Raw genomic sequence first — 27,460 nt, forward strand, 5'->3', positions numbered from 1 at the left:
CCGTGACCTCCGCCCACAAACGTTCGTGTGTTAACCAGCAAGCCATTATGGCGACGTGCATCTTAACACTAGTTCAAAAATTTATAAACACAAACTGTTTATTCAACAATTGATTATATAAACCCTAAACTTGATTTGATCCAATACGATACAATTAATCAAAACAAGTTTAGGGGTTTGATCCTCATGCGATCGCGATCCAAACCATGTATTTAATTACCTTGAATGAATATTAGAGAGGGGAGAACGGGACTGAACAGAGCTGACAGAAAAAACGCGATGAACAAGTATGAAATGATCGAAATAATTCAATTAAATAGGGGCAAAAGGTCGGCAAGTAATCAAGGAATGATTCTACACAATTAATTGGATTAATATCAATGATTTCGCGATCAATAGCTGTCAATTGTCGTCGGCTTAGCGAAAAAGGAAATAACGAATCAAAAAGATATGATTTAACATATATAGGTTGTCGGTTAAGCCGCGTATGACTAATTCAAACGATTTCTTATATTAAACTTGATTGCAAACGATTATGAACAGCAAATTGATTGATTTCTTGATTCGGGTACAAGAAAACTTGAATATGGGTCGGGTTTGTTGATGGATATCCACTTTATAATATGGGTATAACAATATTTACGGATAGAAACCTCAAGTTTGGAGATGGACACAGAATGGTTAGAACTTTATATTTTGGGTTAAAAACGTCAAAGTTAAATAGATGATAAATGAATAATATAGTAATTATAACTCGATAAGTGCGGGAATTTTATTAATGATAGAGCCCGGACCCATAAATGGGTCGGGTAATGGTTACACAGTAAAAGTGAAAAACCCGAAATGTTACACGTACCTGCACCAGAAGATGAGTCGTGAGTTTGTTTCGTCTCACCCCCAGAACCTGACTCATCAGGATCTTCATCATCGTTTCTGAGTTTTTTGAGCGCATCTTCTTTGAATGTAAGCTGCAAAATTGTGTCCTCTTGTTCTTTTAACTTCACCCCCTGAGATGTAACAATCTCACGAAGGGCTTTGGTCTCTTTTTGGCAAAATGAGACATAACTCAGCAACTTCTTTTGATTCTCCATCAAACGCTCTTGATTAAGACGATCAGCAGACATTTGATTTTCAAAAAGATGAAGTAAACTCAAAAGCATATTCGTCTGTTGATCCAGAGACATTGGATGAAACGAGGGAGGGATTGGCTGAACAGGACCTTGATGACGGTTAAGCTTCATAAAGAAACATCCATAGGTGGTGGAGGCATCATCTTCAGTGTAGGAGAAACCACTGATGTAGCAGTTGTAGGCCTTGGTATTGTAGATAAAACAGATTGCGGAATCATACCAAGCCTAGGATCAGATGTAAGAGTAGTCGTCAATGTGAATTCCGGGGTGCTAGTAGTAAGCGGCACCGCCGGGTGTTGAATAATAGACGACCTTGGAGGCTGAACTCCAAACGAGATACCAGCTCCGGCAGTCACTCGACGTTTTGAGGACCCTTCACCAGCAATCTCTTTCCCTTTCCTTTTACGTTCAGCAACTTCAACAACAGTTGCCTCAGCCTCAACACGTTGCTGTTGAACTGGATCACCACCATCATTATCATCACCCTCATCACCATCGTTCCCACCTGGTCCTTCCTCATGCTCAAAATCCGAGTCATCGTGGATCCAACGATCATTGGGAGGACATTCATAATCAGGATTGGATACATGTCCAATCAAACGTTTGAATCGTAGATGAGGAGTTTGACGATACGACTTCATCCTCCGCATAGTATCCGTTGTCATGTGTTCCAACTTTAATTTATCTTCGAGGCGTGTTGGATCGAGCACCAAATCACGGATTGCATCTTGAACAAACAATTGAATAAACCGAGGATACATTAAGAACTTTGTGCATCGTTTCACGACAATACAATTCTCTTTGAGATGATCCGTAAAATTGAAAGGTTTATTCAGAACTAATGCAACGAACACCGATTGAAGCATTATACGACATTCATTTCGATCATCTCCGTAAAACTAAAAGGTTTATTCCGAACTAATTCAACGAACACCGATTGAAGCATTATACGACATTCGTCGAAACCTCCTTTTCTTCCACCAAGTCAGTGTATAAGAACGTGTAGTAAATACTTGTATGTGGGACACAAGTTCTCCTTTTTATACATGGAATTATTCAGATCACCAGAATAAAATAGACGGCCAAATAACCCGTTGATCAGTTCTTTATGATACTCGCTCGGAAAATCAATAGTATCATCAAATCTCAATAGCCGTTGAATAGTCTCAGTTGATATCACAACTGGTCTGGCATTTACCTCAGCAGCAATGTGGTTTTCAGTCTCGACGTATCTAGCAGTGTTCCAAAATTGACGAACGATGCTGAAAAGAATGTCTGGATTTGCTGTGATGGCATAATGAATACGTGATCGACGGATGAACGCAAACATCTCTCCAAAGATATCCTCGTCAGCAAAATTTGAACCAACGAAGGCACAAATATTGTGTCGTTTGTCATACGTAAGTAGTGGAATATATTGTTCCTGCTGTTGTTGTATCTCAGCAGCGGGAGGATCCCGAACCATATTATCGACCATCAATGGTAATAAAATAAGTCCGAGTATTAGTGACATAGAATCAATAATAATAATAAATTTAAAAGAGTAAATTTAAACTACTTTATAAATCTTTTAATTTCAAAAATAACTTAAAATAGAAATCTGTTAATATTAAAATAAATTAAAAATCTCATTCGTTAAATACTTTGATTCGTTATAAAGAACTGGTGGTTCGTTATGATAAATTAACTACTTCACTATCAAGTAAAGAATGTGAATTAAACCTAACGAATAAGGTGTGAATGTATAACGAGTTATAGTCTGATTCGTTATATATGACGAATTAAAATCTGATTCGTTATAAATAACGAATTAAAATCTGATTCGTTATAAATAATGATTCTGATTCATGTGATTTGTGTAGCAAATTGGACACGAAACAGTTCCAATTCGTTACAAAATAGCGAATGACCCTTAAGCTTAATGTTTTGACTAATCAGGTCAAGGTCAAAATTACCAAGACGATCAAAAAGTCAAATTGCAATACTGAATTCAAAACAACCATAATCAACGATGTATAGCCGAACAAATGATCACAGAGATCTCGGAAACACATCGCTAACTGAATGGTGTTGTCCATTTTCATCAAAACATGGTATATAATAGGTTAATTAAGGTTTTATAAATAAACTAAACCCTGATAACAAAATCAAACAATTAACCCTACAAATATTCATCAAACATGAAGAAAATCATCACGCCGTTACCATCTATACCTTTTGATTCAAAAAAACGGATGATTGTCGAGGATAAAGATGATCGGTTTTTCGGACAAAAATTTGGCAGAGTAACAGTATGTATGTGAAGAAGAAAGGTGAATAGTGGAAACGAAATGGTTCACTAATCCCTATATACTCTGACATGGCACATTCTCCAATGCAACGAATCATCTAATTCGTTTGAATTTTGAAATAATGAATCAGGTGATTCGTTATCTTAAATGCACACATGGCATAACGAAATAAAGTTAAGTCGTTAAAGTTTAAGACGAAACAATAACGAATTAGATGTAATTCGTGTTTAATTCGTTAAATAATGTTTAATGAATTAGATGTCATTCGTTACAGAGTGGCGGAAGAGAAATAAGTTAACGAATTGGAATACAATTCGTTATGAATGACTTTAATTCGTTATACATGACTAACGAATTACCTTTATGTAGTTTTAAATTAAACCAATTAATTAAATTAATTAATTAATTAATTAAAAGAATAATTAATTATTGATACTAATTGTTAAAGTAAAATATAGTCAAACGAAATCCCGTATCTCGATGATCACATACCTTAACATGTTTAACGTTCCAAAAACACCTAATTTAAAGAAAATTAAATAATATGTAAACGAAAAAGCAAAATATTTTTGGTATTTTGAATTTTTGAAGAAATGTATTTACAAGAAAAATATCCGAAAATAAAAACATAGAACAGAAAATGTTTTTGTGTTTTTGTATAGTTTTTCAAAAGCAATACATATTTTTGGATTTTTTGTGAGTTTAAGCAGAGAATAATATTGATCATACTGCCCTTCCATCACAGTCTTATAACAAACTTTCAAGCGTTTTTTGTGATATGATTAATGGTTCAATTAGAGCACATAATATCAGAAACTATCAGCCTCTAATCTCGGTTCAAGTTTAATTTGATTTTTGCCATATCACCCCAACTTGACTTAAACCATTATAGTGTCGATCAAAATTTTGAAGTTATAGATTTTTTTAGCAATGCATCAAGTTTCCTTTACTGTGAGTGAGTATGCACGAGTCCATCTGTCGGCTTACATACATTGTATCCCCTGGGGTCCGTTTCTTATTGGTATTGAGAGGCGCGCAAGGGAGGAACAAATGTATGACTAACAACGGATTTTGATCAAGTCAGAAGTTTAAATTGTACGAGTACAGTAGTGATCAAGTTTAGTGACTTAGGGTATGCTCTAAAAGAGAATGAAATATTCATGCATTTGAATACCCAGATGATTAAGCCGCATGAAGACTCACAGTGTCCAGAACCCTGACGCTTGTTATTTGCTTTATTTTATTTTTGGGTGATCAAACAAATATAAGGCTTGAGTATGATATGTTATTACATTTCTGCCATCCTCACCGAGATTTTTGTTAGAGACTAACACCTCTTTCAATTTGGCATTTCTTTATGTTTATATCACATACTTTACTCTAACAGCTTGTTTAATACCTATTAATGCACCAATGCAATTAAGCACTCAGCCTTTTAAGCTTATTTCTTGCTGGATTAGGGGTCAAACAATCAATATGCTATCATTTTCTCTTTTTGCTTCAAAACTCAATTTTTTTAGGAGCATAAAAATAAATTCAATCGCCCCAGTCACTTTCAGTCTATAGATTAATGGCTATCCTATCAATCTACAAGTAGATAACAGGACCAAAACATGCAAGCATGTTCCACAAAAAATTAAATAACCGACATATTTTTCAGCGAAAGAATAAAGTAAAACGCATAACAATCGCCCCAAAAACTTTCCATTATCAGGTAAGTGGCTATCCCAAACGTTTACAAGTAAATATCAGGACCAAACATATACAAGTATATGTCCTTCAAATGTAGGTAATTGACATAATTTTCAGCGAATGTATGCAAAAATCTTTTTGGATTTTCTCTTTACATACACAAAACACAATCTTTTTGTCTTTTTTCGATTTTCTTATAAATAGAATAAAACTTCACAATCTTTTTGGTTTTTTGGTTTTTCTATACAAAATGAAAACACAATATTTTTGGTTTTTCAAGATTTTAAAATGTTTTTGGATTTTCAAAATATTTTAAAGACATTAAAAAAAACACAATAGTTTTACTTTTTATTTTCAAATTTTTAAATGTTTTTGAATTTTCAAAACTTTTACACAAGAAAAACATATTTTTGCATTTTTCAAATTTTTTTAATGTTTTTGGAGTTTATCTATACAAACATAAAAACTAGGGGTGTTCACGGTTTGGTTCGAAACCGTGAAACCGCCCAAACCGGTCATCGGTTTGGTTTCATGGTCGGTTTTTTCTTTTACTTTCGGTCGGTCGGTTTCAAAATTTTCAAACCGTAATGAACGGTTTGGTTTACGGTTTATATAGAAAACCGACCGTATAAAACCAGACCTAACCGTGAGAATCAGTGTATATTAATTCTTTTAAAGATGTCTTATTAAGTATTATTAATTGTCTATTTTGAAACATATATGTATAGTTTTGAAGCACTTGGGTGGATCTTCACATAAATGGATTACATTTTTGGATTTGATTAATTCTCTTAACTTCTGTTTTCATTTTTTACTCCTATTGTTCTTTTGTTTTTATTTGGCACATCATGATTAAAGAGCATATCGTTTTCAGGTGGTTTGATTTGTGTATTTATAGAGAAAAATTTTTAATATATGATGCACTTTTAAAAAGAAGCCTAACAAAGCCTAAACCGGAACCAAACCGTTAGTGACGGTTCGGTTTTGTTCGGTTCTATTCTTCAACGGTTTGGTTTTGGTTTTGATATCTAAAAACCGTTATTAACGGTTTGGTTCACGGTTTGATATAAAAATCGTAAAAACTGGACCGTGAACACCCCTAATAAAACAATATTTTTGGTATTTTCTATTTCTATATCACCCCCTAAAATCCAAAACCAAAATAAATTTTAAAAGAAAAATAAACCGAAAATAAAAATAATCATTCTTGTCTAAGGATATCAGCAAGAGTCTTCAATCCATTTAAACCAAGCAAAAAATTAAAATGAGTTTTGTCAAAAGCTTTGGTAAACAGATCGGCTTATTGAAATTGATATGTTTCGTTAGAATGTTGTACGGGATTTTTGGTGATGCTAATGGCAGCAGAGTTATCGATTAGAATGGGAGTAGTAAGAAACTTCAAACAGTAGTCGCGCAGATGTTGTTGAATCCACAAAACCTGGGAACAGCAACTCGAGGTTGCAACATATTTTGCTTCGCCGGTTGAAGTGGAGACCGTTGTCTGCTTCTTACACTGCCAGAAAACAAGCCGGCTTCCTAAGAATTGACACCCTGCTGTAGTCGATTTGAAGTTAATCTTGCACCCTCCATAATCTGATTCAAAAAAGGCGGTAAGTTCAAAGTTATCGTCATTGGGGTACCATAACCCGATGTCTGGATTGCCCTCAGATATTGAAGAATACGCTTGACCGCTGCCAGGTGAGTCACTCGGGGACTAGCTTGGTACCTAGCACATAAACAAACAGCAAACATTATATCAGGGCGAGAAGAAGTGAGATACATCAAAGAACCAATCATCGCTCGATAGAGGGTAGGATCGACGGTATCCTCCAATTCATCCGGTGATAAATTGTGACCCACCGGGAGAGGAGTAGAAGGGATTTTTCCAGCAGTAATCTTGAATCGGCTCAAGACATCGTTCACATACTTAGTCTGGTGAATGAAGATTCCTTTAGCAGACTGGTGAACCTGAAACCCTAAAAAGAAGTTCATCTCTCCCATCGAACTCATTACGAACTTTGTTTGCATTGACTTCTAGAATTCCTTACATAACGCGTCATTTGTTGACCCAAAGATAATGGCATCAACATAAATCTAAACGAAAAGAAGATCAACACCAATGTTTTTAGAATAAAGTGCAGTAAAAAGTCCCTCGCTTGAAGCCATTATCAGTCAGATGGTCGGCAAGCGTGCCATACCAAGCTCTCGGGGCTTGATATAGACCATACAAGGCCTTGTTTAAGCGATAAACTCAGTCCGGATAATCTGGATCCTCAAATCCAGGAGGCTGTAACACAAACACTTCCTCGTGTAGTTCACTGTTGAGAAAAGTACTTTTAACATCCATTTGATAGACTTTAATATTCTTGTAAGCCACATAAGCCAGAAAGTTTCGTATAGCTTCCAATCTTGCAACTAGAGCATACACCTCAGTGTAGTCTATACCCTCTTGCTGATGGAAACCTTGCACCACTAGTCGTGCCTTGTTTCTCACGATCACCCCACGATCGTCTTTCTTACATTTAAATACCCACTTAGTTGGAATAGCCTTCTTAACTCTAGCAGGTTTGGCGATAAGATCCCATACACCCAATCGTGCAAATTGTTGCAATTCCTCTTGCATTGCTTCTATCCAAGAAGAATCTTCAAGTGCCATACGAGTCGTTGTTGGCTCAACTTGGGATAGAAAGAAAGTGAATTTGGCAACGTTTACAATTCCAGAAGAATGTAAATCTGCATTAGCACACTGTATATTATTCTCACTCGAAGAAGAAACTTGATGACGTGTTTGCACGCCCACCTCAAATTCCCCAATGATGTTTTCCGTTGGATGATAATTATGAATCCTAAGAGTGGGATTCTCAGGAACAACAACATTTTCGAATAAGTTAGTGTAATGTTCTCCAAGCTCGTGATATGAATAATCATTGTCAACTGTGTTAGCAATATCAGGTTCAATAACTTGATCAACAACTTGAGTATCATCAGAAGAAGTAGAAAAAAAAAGAAGCTGGAGGATCATCACGTGGATCTTCAGTTGGAGCAACAGTTGGAGCTTCAACATCATTAGAACTTGAAAACCTTGGAATTACCGGTTGATCTTCAAAAAACGCACGAACCAGGTCTTCATCTGGTTGCTCAATTGATGGAGTAAACGAATTAAATAAACCATCATAATCAAACATCCAGTCAGGACCTTTTCCTTGAGGAGGTGTGGTGTACCTTTGACAATCCACATGGTACCATTCTTCCACACAACCAGAAGTAAAGATAAATACTCTTTTCTTCGGAGAAGCATAACCCAAGAAATAACCCTCAATGGTTTTTTCTTCAAATTTACCCACATCTCTTTTCAACATCATACAAGGACACCCAAATGGTTCCAAGTACTTTAAGTTAGGCTTTCGTTTGTTCAAAAGCTCATAACTCGTCTTTTGGAGTCTCTTAACAGTTAGAACCCGATTAAGCGTATAACAAGCAGTATTCACAGCTTCGTTCCAGAATTGGACAGGATGCTTAGAATCGGCTAGCATAGTTCTAGCTGCTTCAATCAAAGTTCTGTTTTTCCTTTCAGCAACACCGTTCTGTTGTTGTACATAAAGGGCACTATATTCACGATGAATTCCTTTTTGAACACAAAAGAAATCCAATACAGTGTTTTTAAATTCAGTATCATTATCACTTCGAATTCTCCTCACTTTTTGCTTGTATAGTGATTCGATCTTAGTGATTAAATTTTGAACCAAAACTGGTGTTTGATCTTATGAACTCATTAATAAGACCCATGAGTATCTTGAATAGTCATCGGTAACCACAAGACAATACCAATCTCCAGAGATACTAGCACGATTCACAGGACCAAAAAGATCCATATGAAGTCGTTCAAGAGGAGTATCAATGGAATTCATTAACTTAGGCGGATGTGACTTTTTCTTCCGTTTGCCTTTATTGCAAGCAATACAGTGGTCAGATAATTTAAAGTCTTCAAAGAAACACCTTCGACCAAGTCATTCGCCATTAAATAATTCATCTTTCGAACATGAATATGACCCATCCTATGATGCCATAGAATAGAGTCCTTCTCAGTTGCTTTTGAAACAAAACATGTTTCGATCGATGTAGATACCTTAGAACTCATATTTAAGACATAAATATCATTCTATCGAGGTGATCGCACGACAACCATGTCCTCAGGAATGACATATCCCGGTTTCAGAATCAGACATTTTTTATCGTTAAATACCATAGTGTACTTCTTGTCACAGATTTGCGACACACTTATAAATTATGATCAACTTTATCACAATAATTGACCTTCTCAAACGTGATATGCCCATTTGAAACTTCACCTTCTTGCGTAATCATACCCCCAGAATTCCCAGCAAAAAACAACATAACCCCCTTGAATATTTCTAACATTTGTTAAGAGGTTGAGATTTCCAGTTATGATGAAAACATCCACTGTCGATATACAGTTCTCACTAGACACGGTCTTGGATGTACCCTACACACAAATTGAAAGTGATTAGTTCAAAAAGGCAGCCCAGACCTCAGCCTTGGGCACCTTTTGAGTTTCATGAGAGGAATCAAATTTAGTCAAATTCAATTGTTGTTCAGCAACTTGGGAATAAGTTACAGGCCTTTTAGACTTTCGTCTCAGATAGGCCGCTTGAACGACATTTGAGTTCACGTTCTTGTAGATTGGCTCGGTTGGAACAAACTTTGGTTTTACTTGAGCAGATGTTTCATTCACATGAATTACCTTACGGGGATTCACATTTGAAAACATGATGTGAATATCATCATCACACGACAAAGGTCGCTTCAAAATCTCCTTTATCATAGGAACCGGTTTCGATTGGTCCTTGACAAACGGATGAAGATTCTGAGATTTCTTCTATCCACATTTTCTCACAACATGACCTTGTTGACCACAAAGAAAACAACTTCGCATGTCCACACGATCATTTTGAGATTTAGCAAAAACAGATGCCCTAGAAGGTTCACATTCTTAGTAAAGCTTTTGGCCAAATCATCAGACGACACCGATTTCTTTTTCAGATAGAAGTCAAAATTAGAGCAGTTTGAAAAACTTTGCAATGTGTCAGTTCCAAGAGATTTCACAAACTAAACTTTCTTAGCATTGTTTAATACTTGTTTAGCTTTCATCAATGAGTCTGATGTGTTTGATGTTTTGGCACAAGCATACTGACGTTCAAGTTCTTGTATTTTTGAGGTTTCATTGTGAAAGACACTTTCGATAAATTCAGGTTTGATAATACTTATCGAAATGTCTTTCTCAGTAAACATGGTGTCCAACCCTTTTAACTTAAACACACGAACAGGAGAAGGTTTACTTGCAACGGGATTGATGAAACGAAACAAATCCTCATCTGAAATCTTTGATTTTTCAGATTTCAATGCTTTAACCTTATCATGCGCTTTCTTTTTCTCTTGAACTGTATTTGAACCATATACAGCTTCCTCAAATTCATGAGGTTCACAAAGGATGTGATTCGAACTTGGAATGTTCTCATTTTTGTGTATAATTTCTGGTTCAAATATATCTTCAATGATAACTTTATCAACATTCTCAACAAAAACTTTATTGCTTTCAACATGATGTTTTTGAGTTGATGTTTGGGCTTTAACATGATCAGTTTTTACTGGTTTAGGTTTTTCTAAAACAACAGGTTCATTCACAATCACTTCTTCTTCTTTCCTAGCAAAGAGATTTACTGTATAATCATTGTAAAACGGTGGTGGTATTTCAACTAAACCTATACCCTTTTTAGAATCTTTTTGTTTACAAGATACTTCAATTATCTCATTTAGCAAAAATGATGAGTTTCTAAACTTGCCAAACTTATTTTTCAACTCAAGAACTTCATTCTCAAGCTCGGTTATCTTAGAACGATGTTTCAAGATTTCTTGAAATTTATTATCGTTAATCGTCATTTTGACAGATAACTCAGCTTTAAGATCATGATTACTTATTGACAATGCTTCAATTTTCTCCCTAGATCTCATTTAAAATTCTAAATATTGTCGATAAGTATCCTTTAGTGAAGCAATTTCTCCCACTAAACAGTCATTGAGATTTTTCAAAAATTCTAACTTAGGATTTTTTCTCACAATCAACACAAGAAACAGAAGAACTAACCTCATTGATTTGGCCATGCAAGCAAAAGTAGTTGGAAGCTTTTCACACGAGTCATCAGAATCAGACTCAGTATCATCGTCAGAAGATATTTCACTCCCACTAGCATCTTGAAAATTTTCATTTAACCCGAACATAGCCAGATTAGCTTGATTATCATTGCACAACAATCTTTGTGACCAATCAGTTCCATCCATGTTAGTCAGCATAGCTTGTGACCTAGAATAAGATGGTGTGGTTCCAGAAGACTTAACAACATCATTTCCATTTTTACTAGATGAACTTAGATCTTGATTTCTAGGACCAGTATACTCCTTCTTTGATTTATCACACTCTTTGGTAAAATGTCCAAACTCTTGGCAATTATAACACTTAACTTTCAATTTATCGAACCCTAACTTCTTGTTTAATGATGGAAGATCTTTTCCAGTTCGTTGGATGAACCTTTTCACCTTTCTGACGATCATTGTCATATTCCATTTCAAGTCCATGAGTTCCAAATCATCAGGATCGATTTGGTCATAATCTTCATCAGTTAATTCACTAGTAGCAATTTTACTACTAACCAGATTCTCATAAGAAGACATGAAAGCACTCAAGAAGGCAAAATTTTGTTCAGCTTCCTTCATATTCACAGTTGGTGGTGATGAAAATTGATTTGCAGTAGCTGAAGTTCCAGACTCTCCAGAAGAACCAGAAGCACCAGGTGACCCAGAACTTCCAGCAGTGTAGTAACATGCACGTGGATCACTATAGATAGTTGTAGCATTATCACTTGCGTTTTGTGTAAGAAATGCGGTGATTGGAGAGATTGTTGAACTCAAGGGCATACTTCCACCATAATAAACTGGATCTTGGATATCCTTTGAAGACTTTTGACACCTAATATCATATTCACGAGCTTTGATCATTTGTATAAACTCAGACGCAGTCAGATATTCATTACTGAAATAATTATTTTCTTTCAACACCATTAAGAAAGTCGAATAAGAACTCAGTAAAGCACTCTTGATTGTATCTAACTTATCACTTTCAGAAGGTTCCATCTTCATCTTGTCCATTTCGGCTATCAGATGGTTAAACCATGTTGTCATCTCTTCGACAGTCTCACCTTTCAGTAAATTAAAATTTCTAAATTGAAACTTTAACATCACCTTCTTGCTTTCTGCAGTATTACCCATACTCCTTATACGAATGTGTTGAAACAACGTAGCACATATCTTGATGCTACCGACTTTATGAAATATGTTTTCAGGTAACGCCATTGTAAGAGCTGAGTATGCTTTCGTTTCAATCTCCAAAGCCTTCTTTTCTTCCTGAGAGTATTGTGAGATGGCTTTAGGTGTGAATCCAATTGTTTCATCTCTAATCATAGGAACAGTATACACTTCATCCAGACAATAAGAACAATCAGGGTGAACAAAACCCAGATGAGCATGGAAATGAGGTTCCCATTTAGCAAAGTCACTAAATTTCATCAATCGAGGGCATTTGGAATGGGATCCAATTTCAGTGTCCAATTGTAACATTTGTTGCATGAGTATGTTTTGAGAAGCTAAAGCGTACAAACCAGTCATCTTGATAAGTAACAAACAATCAAACTTGAAGGACTAAAATTGAAAATATATTAATGAACTTGGAACAGTAAGTATAACGAACTGTGAACAATGTTTGTAACGAACTAAAATAACGAATCAATTATAACGAATTGAAAGTTATCAGGGTAACGAACCAAGAACAATGTCACACGAATTAGATTATAACGAACTATCAAACGAACTGAGTCAACGAATCAGGTCAAATTGACTAATCAGTTTGACGAAATAGGTTAACGAATCAGATTAACGAATCCAAAATCAATGTAATGAACCAAGATAACAAATCTTTGAGTTCACTTAACGAATCAAGTAACGAATCACTAAGTGAAATCTTAACGAATCACAAAGTTAACTTAACGAATAAGGTAACGAATCTCTGATTCAAGGTAACGAATTAAGGTAACGAATTAGCTACAGTTGATAGCGAATCAACTATAATGAATCAGGTTGTTATAACGGTTATAACAAACTCTGACAACTATTGCCATGTGGCAAAAGTTTCTTAGATATGAGATTAACAAATCAGACCACGTGTCTGACGAATCATTTAATCACGAATTAAAAGATGACGAACTGAGTCACGCATTGATTAAAGTTAACGAATCTCGATAACGAATTGCTTAACGAAGACGAATCTTCAACAGATGATGAAGATCTTCAAATATTCATCATCATTTTTCCATAAATATGGAAAATGAAGAACACACACAACCAAAACCAAATCCGTAATACACCTTCAATCCCACACCAAATCGCTCAAATAACCTATCAAACTACTCAAAAACTCAACACGAAACTAAATCGCAACATCTTGTCTACCAATTGACTCAATACCAAATCCAATTTAACCAAGCTCAATACCCTGTTTCAGCCATACTCAGATCCAAATTAACAACAATACCAAACCAATTCAATACTCAATCCCAAACAACCAGACCTTCACAATACCTTATCAAACAACAATCCAACCAAACTCAATCCATATCCAATCAATTAAACACTTAATTTGATGAATTTAACCGGATCTTAATAAAAACCAAAATAACCTTAATATTACTTCAATTAACGAATTAAAAGTACTATATCAAGAGCAATCGAACCCCGAAAGATCTGATACCACTTGAAAATGTCTCATATCTCAGATCTAAGATCCAAACACGATTAATATGGATCTAGTTCATAGATTACTCTTTATAGGTTATTGATTATATATATATATATATATATATATATATATATATTAGTATTAGTTGTAATATGTGTATATATTATGTAATAGAATAAGTCGTTTGAAGGATTGATCGAGAGAACAATTTGGCAGTAGTTCAATACGTTAAATCAATGCTTAAATTAAACATAGGAGGAACACCTCTATATATAGAAGATGGAGTCTAGTTCGTTACACATTCCATAACGAACTAGCTCCACTTCGTTACATTACAAATAATGAATAATAAACTTAACGAACTGCCCCCTAATTCGTTAAACATCCTTAACGAATTAGGAGGGAACTTAACTTAACATCTAGTTCGATAAACATCCTTAACGAACTAGGTAATTCTTAACGAACTAACTTATATAATAATAATTCTTTCATTAATAAATACAAAACATAAATACAAAGACTCGAGACGCAAAATCGTTCACTAACAGATCTGTATGAGTATGGTCAATTGAATCAAACGTGATGATCCATGTTAAAGTATGTTAACATTTAATATGGTAATTGTTAGTATAAGGAAGCCGTAACATATATCAATCAAACACACCATTTAAACTCGATGTTGGGATTTTTGAATGATTAGGGTTTGTAGGCGCTATGAATATGAGCCTATTGATACCAATTTCATGTTGTTTCGTTGAGATTTGAGGTTCAATTGCAAATCTAATTCATGTTGACTCGTTTTGTGTTCTTGAAGATTTTGACTTTGACCTCTGAGTCAAAGTTTGGATAAGACTGTTACACATTTGTCATGTCCGAACGAAACATTGGACATTCGTTAGACAGCCATAATGGAGGGGCACATCCGTGTGTCTTGATAACGAATGAACCCCTCATTAGTCCTATGGGAATCACGAATGACCTTATTCATTCGTGATCCGTTCATTCGTCATAAGGAGACAACGAATGAAGCCATTTGTTATAAGTACCTTCGCGTGCTACTTTAATGAATGACTCTTAAATTCGTCTCAATGAAAGCACGAATGGCCTTAGTCATTCGTTGTGTTCAGATAAGGCCATTTGCCATAACGAATGGGAGCATTTGTCATAGCAAATGGCATAGCGAATGACACTTAGGCCGGAATGAAGATTTCTTAACGAATCAGACCATTAGTTATAACGAATGGGATAACAAATGAGGCTTAATCAAATGCTATTCGCTATAACGAATGAGTTAGAAAATTAAATAATAGTTTAGGAATTTCAATGAAATTTTGTTAAGGACTAGTAATGGTAATAAAATTTTTCCAAGCTGACTTGACAGCTTAACCCCAGCCAGGGGCTCTGCCTCTTGGACCCTGCTAGGGGCTGCCGCCCCTAGAATCCCACTACCAGGGGTGCTGCCCCCAGACCCCTGTTCGTTGAGGGCTATATTAAACTAGAAATATGATATGGTTAGGGATAGTTAATTCATACGTGTAATTGTTATACAACTAACCGCACTCATTAAGGAAAGGAGTTACCATTAACTCTGAAAGGAACCGAGTTCATGTGAGTTTCTAGACCCATTTCCTTGTTATGTTTCCGGGGATGTGCATACTCGATGTGATTAGTTAATACACTTACCTTAAGTGGTAAGTGTATGTCTTCTATGATTTTATGTATGAATGAATGCATGATGATGCGTGAACGATCTTCGGATAGTGCATGTACCGCCAGGTAATAGTGTGATATGTTATTGTTTTACGAATGATGTATGAATGATATATGAGAAAGATTAAGTGTATGTGTGAAAGTACATAAATTTAAATATAAAGAAGATAATGTATGGTTGTATGGAGGTATGCTTAAAGGGTTTCAGACCCTAATAATATTTGCGAAGGTTACAAGGTTGCATACCCTAAATATATATGCGAATGTTACAGGGTCGTAAATCCTAATAATATATGAGAAGGTTATAGGGTTGCATACCCTAATAATATATGTGAAGGTTACGTGGTTGCAGACCCTAATAATATCCGCGAATGTTATAGGGCGAAATGCTCTTTAAAACGAAGAGATAATTATGTATGTATAAGTAAGTTAAAACAAGAAAGCATGAAAGTGTGAAAGAAAGAAAGGAAGCATGTATGTATGAACGAAAGAAAGGTAACAGGCTAAGTACGTAATATGTATACGTATGTATGTAAGTATGTGGATGTATTGTATGTTGTCCGATTAACTAGAACTCACTCAGCGTAGTTGACTTTTAGTATGCACGCGGGTAAATAGACTAAGACAGCTGGCTTGGTGGGGACACATGGCAGGATTGAAGAGGCTGGCATCTGAATATTTGTCATGACGTTTTGATACTATATTTTATGTTATGTTTTAAAAGACAAGTTATAAATGGTTGTAATGAATGGTTTTCTTTTATTCTCATTCCGCGAAAGTTTTAATTCACTCTGTTATTTAGAAATGTGTTTATGAGTAAATCCAACGCTAATGTAGGGCACCGGGACCGGGGCCTTACAATGCATGAATGAGAGGTTGAATGGAAATGAACATTACAAATGAATGAAAATAGCGTTCTGTATTCCGCCGCCAACCACCAACGTCGCCTCCACCACCCACCAATACTAACACCACTACCACCCACCAATGCTGCCGCCACACCACCTGCCACCGCCAACCACCATCATTAACCATTGCCAACCACCATCACTAACCATCTCCCACTCACACCACTACCACCGCCACCATCGCCCACCACCACCACCCACTAAATCTACCACCGCTTACAGCCAATTTTATTTTGTTCCTTCTTTTTTTTGCCTGCCTGACAACAAAAATAATTATTCATTCCATTCCTTCTTTTCTATATGGTAACCAAACAAGACAATGAAATGGTAATGATCCATTCCATTCATTTGTCCATTCCATTCCCTCATCCATCCCATTCTCTCGTCCATTCCATTACCCAATACCAAAAAGACCCAAGTAAACAAATAAAACTATAAAATTAACGAAATTGAGAAAATTTTGAAGGGTTTACACTAACCCTTTTTTCCGAGGGGGGGGGGGGGATTCCAAAATGGTAGTGACACAAATTGTTGCCCGCTTACCTTCTGTTTCGATGTAATCATTACGTTTCAGTTACATTTATACATGATATTTATATTGTTGGTATTATAGCAGCAGCAACAACAACAACAATAATAATAATATACATTTCTTTTTTTTCTTTTAAAAAAATAAATTGAGAATTCTAAAAAAAATGGTGCAAGACACGGACCCGTTTTTGGTATTTGACATGTATTTTCTAACTATATAAACTTAATGACCTGGTTTCTATAGCCATTATCTAACGACATTGGTTTTTTTTACTAGCCGCTTTCTCTCCATTATTTCGGGTAAGATTTAATGCTCTTCTCGTGCTTTGTACTTTAATAATTTTATCTAACTTTTTTTTATTGTTATTCAAATAAAACATTCTATAGATCTTGTATTACATGTAGAGTGAGCAAACATGTCAGACTTGTGATGCCCGAGCCTGACCCGTTTAGTGTTATTCATAGGATTCGGGAACCGGCCTTATTGTAAATAACTGGGTTTCATCGGTTCAGTTCTCGCGAATCTTACCCGATTTATGCTCACTCCTAATTTCCCGAGTTTCAACTAACGTATTTTCTAATTTAAACTTCCTTGAAATATTTGTGTTTAAAATTCATAATTATGGACAGAGTTTTATTGTTTTTATAAATTGAAAATTTTATGCCATATTAAATATGATATTAATTAACAAAAGATACACCCTACTTGATTTCAAAATAATAGGCGTATTCACTCTAAGTTTACCTTATATTTATATAAAAAAAATATAGGCGCTAAAAATAAAATAAATACTATGTAAAATACAAAGGAGGGTAGTTCCAAAAAAAGAAAAAAGAAAGTGGCGCTAAACATTATCACTCCAAATTCCAAAACCCTAACCAGCTTTAATTCACAGGTTCCGTTATCTTCTCCTTGATCTGTTCAAGCCCTAAAAAACCCCTACCAAATCACCACATTTGGAGCTAAATTTTGCAGTAATTTTAAAGAACATCAATCTGATATTATTTTCTGCTTCAAAAAAGTATCAATTTTTTGCTTTGTTCATTCTGATTATTAATTTGCTTTCCAATTTTGTTCAAAATTGTTGACGAGATTTTTCTTTTTATCGATTCAGAAACGATTTCTGAGTTGTTGATTTATAAACCAGTTTTTTTATCAAGCGTGTAGGTACACTTTGGCTTTTATATTCAATTTGAATTTTGTTTAAATAGATATGAATTAATTAAAATTCTTTGAAACCAGGCCAAATGGTTCAATTGGAAAATCAGTTATTTGCTTTACCACATTTATGGTGGCTAGTGATGATGATGCGTGGCGGAAACCGGTACCGGTATTAATGCCATGCCAATCATATGTCATATGCTTAGGTATTATAAAATCATCAAGATGTAATTTGTAGTTAATAAGTATAAGCTTAGTGATGAATTCGAGTGACTTATGCTAGCCTATTCTATTAACTATACTCATTTATACAATCTCATGAGGTTCAAATATGAAATATGTGAATGTATGATGTCTACTTGACCTATTTAAAATGATAATTAACTAAAGGAACTCCAAAGAAAACTAAATTTGATCCGGCCCTGCTTTTAATTCATATGGACATATGGTCCCCTTGTATGCTGTTTTTTTAGCTTCCATTATTTTATATATGACTTCCCTAGTTAACTATGTGTTTTCTAATTTTGTAGTTAATTTGTAGCAATCAATATTTAAATCATGTGTTTTATTATTGAGATGTATAGCTCAGAGTTATTTATTATTATATATATATTACCATGAGAAGTTATTTTGTCAGAGATATTTTCATTTACACCGCCTCCCTCTCCTCTTCTTACCTATATAGTTCTTCAGCAATTGTACGTTGTCATACTTGGAGTCAATCGATCAACCTCTCTTGCTTGCAGGTATCTGCTTATTGTTGTTGTTTTCATAACTATACGAGATCGTTTTTTATATACTTTATGACACTTCAGGAAATCTAAAAAACTATTTAAACTGATAAAAACAGAGAAATATAATGTTGACACAACACTGCTACATTGTCCACATAAATGTCGTTTATGAAAGCTTTTAACTTTTAAATCACCCCACTGTATGGATACAAAAATCAAATATCTTTTGTTTATGCTTTATAACAATAAATCAGTTGTAGTTTTAATTGTTGATTTCTTTGTTGATATAAAGTCGTTGTGATTGATGTTTTATGTATCGTAATTAGGGATGAGCGCTTTCGTTACGGGTATCGGTTGGTAACCGGTATGGTACCGAATCGATACCAAGTTTTGAGTTTTCAGGAGCGGTACGGTTCATTACGGTACCGGTATTTCCAAAACTTTACACGAAATACCGGTACCGCACCCAACATTTCAGTACCAAATATTTCCGAATTTCGTTATCGATACTAATACCTAGGTCATCCCTAATCAAAATATCTTTTGGTACATAGTCCATGTTTTGCTTTATGTTTTATATATTTGTTCCATTGTAAGGTGATCATATGCATTTAGAATGAATTGATGTTACCATTATACTTTTAAAATAATGTATATTATGGACTCCATCGTTTACTATCATAAAATTATTGGAAAAAAAACACCTATTCGACCATAATTGTTGTTTTCATCCATATATGGTAGTAGAGGTGCACATACCGGTTACAAACTCAAAACCGGTTTGGTTTGATCAACAAAAGCTCAAACCGGTTTATGATCGGTTTCGGTTCGGGTTAAAACCGGTCTCTGACCATGTTACGCTCTGTTCGGGTTTCGCTCGGTTTCGGGTCGGGTTTTAGACTGGTCTTTGCCCGGTATTGGCCGGTTTTGGTTCCGTTACCCGGTTTGGAACCGGTTTCGATGGACAAAATTAGAAACTGGTTCCAACTGACGGTTTCATTCGGTTCCAAACCGGTTTCTACATAATCGGTTTCAAGCCTGCTTGGTTTCGGTCCGGCTTTCAGATCGGGTCGGTTAACCGGTTTATTTACCCACCTCTATATGGTAGTATATTGAGCAACCAGTAATCAAAATTAGCACCATTTAATCATCTTACTGATCATAAGATCTTTTTTTAGGCATATCGTTATTTGTAATAAATATCATAAATAACAACATATCTGTTTAAAGTTAACACAAAGAAAACCATAACACCTTTTGAGTATGACAATTGACAGTGGCCTTTTGTAAAAATCGTTTTGAAATAAAAAATTGGGTTACTATACATGTTTTTTTTCTCTTTTTTGGAATTACCTGTTGTATCCAGTTGTATCTTTGCGTGATAGCTAACATGCCTTCTGTTTGTTTATGTTTGTTACAGTTGTGGTTGAAACTTTTGCTAACGACAATTCTTTTGTGTTGCCACTCTAGCATCTATCATATGCTGTTGACTTCATCTGTTGTTGGTTTTCTTTGAATAATTTTAGTCGGCATTTGGTTTAAGGTATGTGTTCTACACTTTTTTTTATGCGTTGCTTTATATTTACTTATATTAGGTATATGAATCTTGACGTTACGGTTTCTTCCTTAAGGTTGCATGGGCTTTCCTTACCTGGTAAAAAAATGTTTTTCCCCTAGGCGTTAGTTCTATCTGTTTTTATAATAATTATAACTTCACTTTTAAAGTGACATGTCACGACGTAAGAGGGCACGTATTGATTCTCAAGTAACCTCCGACATACCTATTTTACGCAATAATTTCCCTTCTCAATCATCGAGGCAGGCTGCAAACCGATCTACGTTACTGCGTCATTCATCTTTGACTTATTTCTATGTTGACAATGGAGATTGTGATAGGATATGTGAGTTTTGTGGTGCTATCTTTTGGTATGACGAACGAATTGTGTCGACCTCTACTACTCAACGTCCTAAGTACAATCAGTGCTGCAAAGGTGGACTTGTGGCTTTACCATTACCTAGAAGACCTTATACCACTGTCATACATCTTTTTGAGCAGCGAGACTTTATGAAGAATATTAGAGCTTACAATTCCATGTTCTCGATGACTTCTTTTGGTGCTAAGGTTGACAATACTGTTAACCGGGGCTCTGGTCCATATGTTTTCAAGATTGCGGGTCAGGTTCACCACTGGATTGGGTCTCTTTGTCCCTCCCCTAATGAGCGACCTCGATTCCTACAAATGTACATTTATGACACCGAGAACGAGATCTCAAATAGACTTCATGCACTCAGTAACGAAAATCAGTCCAAACTAAAACCTGAAATAGTACGCCTCCTGTTAAGCATATTAGAAAGTTGCAATGAACTGGTTAAACTCTTTCGAACAGCTAGAGATCTCATTTCCTCCACTAATATGCCATGCTTCAACATATGCCTTTATGGGTCAACGAACGTTCGTTCGTACGGCAAACCTATTGCCGGATCTATCGGCGCTATAGTGTCTGATGGTGATCCAACGTGTCATCAGTTAGACATAATTATCCGGCATAAGTATGATGGTCAACAAAGGATATCTAAATTACATAAATTGTACATGCCATTGCAATATCCGTTATTGTTCCCTTATGGTGATAGCGGATGGTCACCAAGTTTATCGTTGCGTGTTGCGGACGGTTCACGACACAAAAGAATGACAATCAACATGTACTACAGTTACGTATTGCATGATCGATCAAATTTATACACGTTGCCTTTGAGGGGAGGTCGTCTTCTACAACAGTACATTGTTGACGCTTATGTTTGTATTGAAGAAAACCGTCTAGACTATATAAGACACAACCAACACATCTTTCGTAATGAATTTCTCCAAGGTCTATACGATGCAGTTCAACGTGGTGATACAGAAGGTCGTGAGGTCGGTAAACGCGTGTTCTTGCCGTCCTCATTCACCGGTGGCCCACGATACATGTACAAGCATTACCAAGATGCTTTGGCCATATGCAGAATACATGGTATTCCTCAATATTTCATTACCTTCACATGTAATGTTAATTGGCCAGAGATTGAAAGATACATGTCAAAATTTCCATCACTAAAAGCACAAGACCGTCCTGATGGTATTGCTAGAGTGTTCCAGCTAAAAGTCAAATCATTGATCAACTTTTTAAAAAACAACAAACCATTTGGTGAAGTGGCTGCAGGTAATTCTTTGCTATGACCACACATTTACATTCATTTATGTTTAACACTATCCACACATTATGTTGACATTCCTTTCATTATCCTTTTATCTTAGATCTATACACCATTGAGTTTCAAAAAAGAGGACTTCCGCACTGTCATTTGCTTTTATGGGTAACTGAACCATATAGGATAAAAGATGCTTGTGAGATTGACAGTTACATATCTGCTGAGATACCAGATCCTGTTAATGATCCTCATTTGTATAAGATTGTTACTGATCTTATGATGCATGGACCATGTGGTTTATTAAGGCCAACATCACCGTGTATGTCCTTAGGCAGTTTTTCAAAGAAATTTCCCAAAGATTACCAACAAGAAACATCATTTAACAACAATGGATATGTACATTATAAACGACGTTCAAATGGTTTCACTGCCATTAAGAATGATGTCAAACTCGACAACGGTTATGTAGGGCCATACAATCGATCTCTGTGTCTGCGTTACATGGCCCACATCAATGTTGAGTATTGTGGTTGGAGCATGCTTATTAAGTACCTATTCAAGTACATATCAAAAGGTGCTGATCGTATCCAATACACGATCACCAAAACAACTGCTCCTACAAACCCTACCCAACATGATGACTTATCACGGCTCAATGAAATCCAAAACTTCCTTGATGGTCGTTTCATTTGCCCACATGAGGCATCATGGAGGATCTTGAATTTTCTTATACATGATAGGCATCCCGCTGTTCAAACCTTGGCTGTTCATTTGGAAAATATGCAAAATATCACTTTTAGAGATAATGATCTTCTTGATATGTTGTTGGGAATTCATTCAATAGACGGACAACATTAACTGAGTGGCTCCGCAACAATCAATTTGAGGAACGTGGCCGTCATCTTCGTTATGTCGATTATCTTACGGAGTATACATGGAAAGCATCATCAAAGAGTTGGGTCAGGAGATCATTAAACACAACTCCCGCGATAGGGAGACTTATATATGTGCACCCAAGCTATGGGGAAACCTTTTATCTACGTATGCTATTGGGTTACCAAAGAGGTTGTCGATCGTACAGCTGCATACGGACAGTTGACGGCCAAATTTACCCAACGTTTCGTGCAGCGTGTGAGAAATTGGGATTACTCGGTGATGATAAAGAGTGGTCATGTATGATTGAAGAGGCATCAAATTGGGCAACAGCTTCAGAATTACGTACGTTATTCAGTCAAATGCTTTTGTATTGTGAAATCTCAGACCCTCTTCAACTATGGAATCAACATTGGAGAAAAATGACAGATGACATAAGACAGAATTATGGTGTTGCAAATGAAGACGACCTCAAAGAGTATGTCCTATATGAGTTGGAATTGTTACTTCATTCGAGTCCAACTGCCAAATCTTTAGCAAATTACGGTTTGCCTATGCCTAATGCCAACATGCTACAACGGCTGCAGAACAAGTCGCTAATGGATGAAAGAAATTACGATCGACAATTACTGGCCTCCGAGCATATTTCCTCTCTAGGACGTCTAAACCCACAGCAACGGTTGATATATGAACATGTTATGTCTGCCACTTCATCGAATCAGCAAGTGCTAGCCTTTGTATATGGTCATGGTGGAACAGGCAAAACATTCTTATGGACAACAATCATTGCTGCATTACGCTCGACCGGTAATATCGTATTAGCTGTGGCGGCTTCTGGAATCGCGTCATTGTTATTGCCATCAGGGAGAACAGCTCACTCACGATTCAAAATTCCCTTGGATATGACTGATGACTCGACTTGCGATATAAAAAAAAACACACAGCTAGCTCATTTAGTCAATGAAACATCTCTCATTATATGGGATGAAGCCCCAATGAATGAGAGAAAATGTTTCGAATCACTTGATAGGTCACTAAAGGACTTATTCAACAACTCTGGTCAACCATTCGGCGGTAAGTTTGTGATACTAGGAGGTGACTTTAGGCAGACCCTACCTATAATATCTAGATCTTCAAAGACAACAATTTTGGCGGCCTCATTACCTAGATCCTACCTTTGGAGACATTTCAAGGTATTCAAATTGACAGAAAATATGCGGCTTCATAGACCAAATCTCACTGCAGAGTATCATCATGGTTAGTTGCTGTAGGAGACGGAGTTGTAGGAACAATAGACATTAACGAACCACAAAACACAAAAAAAATAAAAATCCCATCACAATACTTGATACCGTACAGAGAAAATGCACTAACAGAACTTATCAAATTTATATACGACGAACAAACTTTGGAAAACCCCACAGCTGTAACACTGTCAACCAAGGCTATTGTTTTTCCAACAAATGAACATGTTCATGGAATCAATTCAAAAGTCCTTAATATGACACCTGGAACGACAAAAACATATATCAGCATAGATTCCATCGTTAGTCAACCAGGTGATCAAAATGACAACGAGTCTTTATACCCGGTAGAGTATCTGAATCTGTTGAACATTAATAGTCTACCACCACACGTCCTTGAGCTTAAGGTCAATGCACCCATTATACTTCTAAGAAATCTAAATCCAAATGACGGCCTTTGTAATGGCACAAGACTTATCATTACACAACTGTTACCAACAACAATCGAGGCACGAATAATGACAGGGAAGTTTATCGGCCGACGTCTCTACATACCAAAAATAAGTCTCTCTCATAAAGACAAAGAGTTGCCATTTGAATTCAAGTGAAAACAATTCCCTATAAAGCTTTGTTATGCAATGACAATAAATAAAAGTCGGGCAATCATTAGACAAAATAGGCGTTTACCTTCCACATCCTGTACTTGCACATGGACAATTGTATGTTGCGTTGTCAAGGGCTACTACACCCGAGTCTCTAAAAATTTTAATAGTTCCAGAAAGCGATGACGAGCAAGACGTCACCAAAAATATCGTCTATTCTAACTTTCTAAAGAGATCAACAATACATGCTCATGATAACAAAAAAAAATTACATTAATATTTGCATACACATACAAACAATGCTTATAAAGTCTTTAGCAGAACATAAGCCCCTTTTATAGGAGAACATAAGCCCCTTTTATAGGATAATGACACAACAACGATTAATATAAATCACATTGAGATGCTTATGTACATAGTCACCAACAATTAAGCAACTTATTTTTTGTATTATTTTCATACATTCACATTCATTTTAATAGTCTTTATTATAAGCTAACACAAAAAACACTTGTCATATAGATCACTGTATTAATCTTACTACCAAATCAATAGCACAGGCTACCGAATCAAAAATGTACAGCAAACCTCTCTCTGAAATAAAAGCACGACAAAGCCCACAATTGATAACAATTCGTGTGTTGAAGAAGTGGATATCAAGAGGCAAGCGACCAGAACTACGTTACCTATTTGTTGAGTGCAACGTAAGTAAAAAAAAATACTTTATTGCATTTATATATACTAATCATCAATCTATTCTAACAAACAACCACCTGAACTTCATGCAGGCCGATGCAATCGAGGTAATAGCAGACCTACAAGACGAGCAACACTTTGAATCCATCATTAAGATTCAGTCATGCTACAATATCAGCAACTACATATCAATTTCATCAAGAAAGTACATGTCAATAACCCCACACGAGGCTTCAATCATAATAGGCAAAAAGACAAGGATTGTGCCGACCTCAAATGATAACATACCAACTACCTACTTCAACTTTGCCCGTTATGAAGAGCTTCAAGGTCGTCTCGGGTCTTGGAATTTACTCACAGGTAACAATCATCTGCATCAACCTTCGTTTAAAGATAGCTGAAGTTACTCTAACACATTATTCAACAACTACAGATTACATCGGACGTGTTGTCAGCAACAAACTATCAGACACAAAAACAAACATAACACTCAGAAAGATCCGCATAACAGACATCAGGTTAAAACATACAAAAAAATGAGGCATAATGCCGCCAAATTCATGTCACTAACCCCTTTGATTTGTAACAGTGGCAATCCAATAGTCATAACGTTATGGCCTGACAAAATCAACTTGATTGACGACACAACAGTAGCTAGTGATATATTGGCAATCACAGCAACTAGAGTAACAGAATACGATGGTAACTATGCTGTCAAAATTGATTTTGCAATACCTGTATTCTAAAATGACATTTATTCTGTAATGAAAATTCGTAAATGATAACCTTAAATGTTTTTGACAGGTTTCAAACAGTTGGATTCCACTTACCTAACAAAGGTAACTGTCAACCCAACAACTCCAAACACTAAGCTATACATTGACATATACACCCCTGAAACAAAAATAAATAAATAAATTCTACATACATGATATAATCAAACTTTGCCTAATTACTCCTTATTCATAAAATAGGTTGAAGGTTCTACCAACAGCGGCACCACAAGACGAAGACGGAATTCCAATAACAATCCACGAGCTCCTTAACACCACATCAGTCGATAACATGGTAAGAAACATCTCAACAAAACAATATCATACCAACTCCTGTTCAACTAATCATAAAGTAATGTTTATACAGAACGAACGTAAGACCTATTCATGCATGGCTACAATCAAAGAGATATTCAACTACCGCAATTGGTACTATGCGCAATGCTCAATGTGTCGAAAGCCGTTACACCCAGAGGATAATGACACATCAAAATTCGCATGTCGAAACATGACAACATCACACCAAAATTCCTGTAAGAAACCCTCCTAAAGACATATACAACCAACAAAATTTATGTACTACATTTTTGGACTAATTATAGTTTTTAAAACATCACAGGTACTGCCTCAATGCGTCTATCATGGACAACACAGGCATCACTGATGTCGTTATATTCAATGAAACAGTGGCAGAAACGTTAAACATTGAGTGTCGTCAAATGGTTGTGGATAAAGGATACGTTGATCAAAAAATTCTGCCACCTGAGATCTCTGCAATGGTAGGTGTTCTAAAGAAGTTCAAGCTGAGTGTTAGACGTAACAGATTGATAACCATTGACAAGATCGATGACACATCTGACATACACCATCAACACCCTCATCCTCATGACAACACTGCTACCATCGCAACAACCCCCCTGCAACCAACAACCCCTAACCCAAAAGCAAAAAGGCCAATGCAAGAAGAACCAGGTACACTTTCAGTTCATTAACACTTACATATTATACATAGACAAAAACTGCAAGCTGAGTGTTTGTACATGCTGCAGCTCCTGTTGTACA

The 27,460-nt window shown here is 35.9% G+C and overlaps 2 protein-coding genes across 5 annotated transcripts; both read left to right on the plus strand.

Annotated features, from left to right (window-relative positions):
• Positions 1-20,054: 20,054 nt before the first annotated feature.
• On the plus strand, positions 20,055-23,069 carry LOC143635573 (uncharacterized). The gene is made up of 2 exons (XM_077103369.1): positions 20,055-22,221; positions 22,317-23,069. The coding sequence occupies exons 1-2, from the start codon at positions 20,751-20,753 to the stop codon at positions 23,066-23,068; spliced, it is 2,223 nt and encodes a 740-aa protein (XP_076959484.1). The 5' UTR covers positions 20,055-20,750; the 3' UTR covers position 23,069.
• Positions 23,070-23,253: 184 nt separating this feature from the next.
• Positions 23,254-26,895, plus strand: LOC143635574 (uncharacterized). Of its 4 annotated transcripts, XM_077103373.1 has the most exons (7): positions 23,254-24,276; positions 25,490-25,633; positions 25,718-25,985; positions 26,059-26,143; positions 26,215-26,327; positions 26,430-26,693; positions 26,766-26,895. In XM_077103373.1, exons 1-6 carry the CDS (start codon positions 23,254-23,256, stop codon positions 26,540-26,542), a joined length of 1,746 nt encoding a protein of 581 aa, XP_076959488.1. In that variant the 3' UTR covers positions 26,543-26,693; positions 26,766-26,895. The 4 variants fall into 4 exon arrangements, with proteins under 4 accessions (XP_076959488.1, XP_076959485.1, XP_076959486.1 ...); XM_077103370.1 differs by having other exon boundaries at positions 25,490-25,985; XM_077103371.1 differs by having other exon boundaries at positions 25,490-25,985; positions 26,430-26,895.
• The last annotated feature ends 565 nt before the right edge of the window (positions 26,896-27,460 follow it).

This window comes from Bidens hawaiensis, unplaced genomic scaffold (genome assembly GCF_021521415.1).
Source record: "Bidens hawaiensis isolate Kalapana, Puna unplaced genomic scaffold, B.hawaiensis_p1.1 tig00007577_1, whole genome shotgun sequence".
Classification (NCBI taxonomy): domain Eukaryota; kingdom Viridiplantae; phylum Streptophyta; class Magnoliopsida; order Asterales; family Asteraceae; genus Bidens; species Bidens hawaiensis.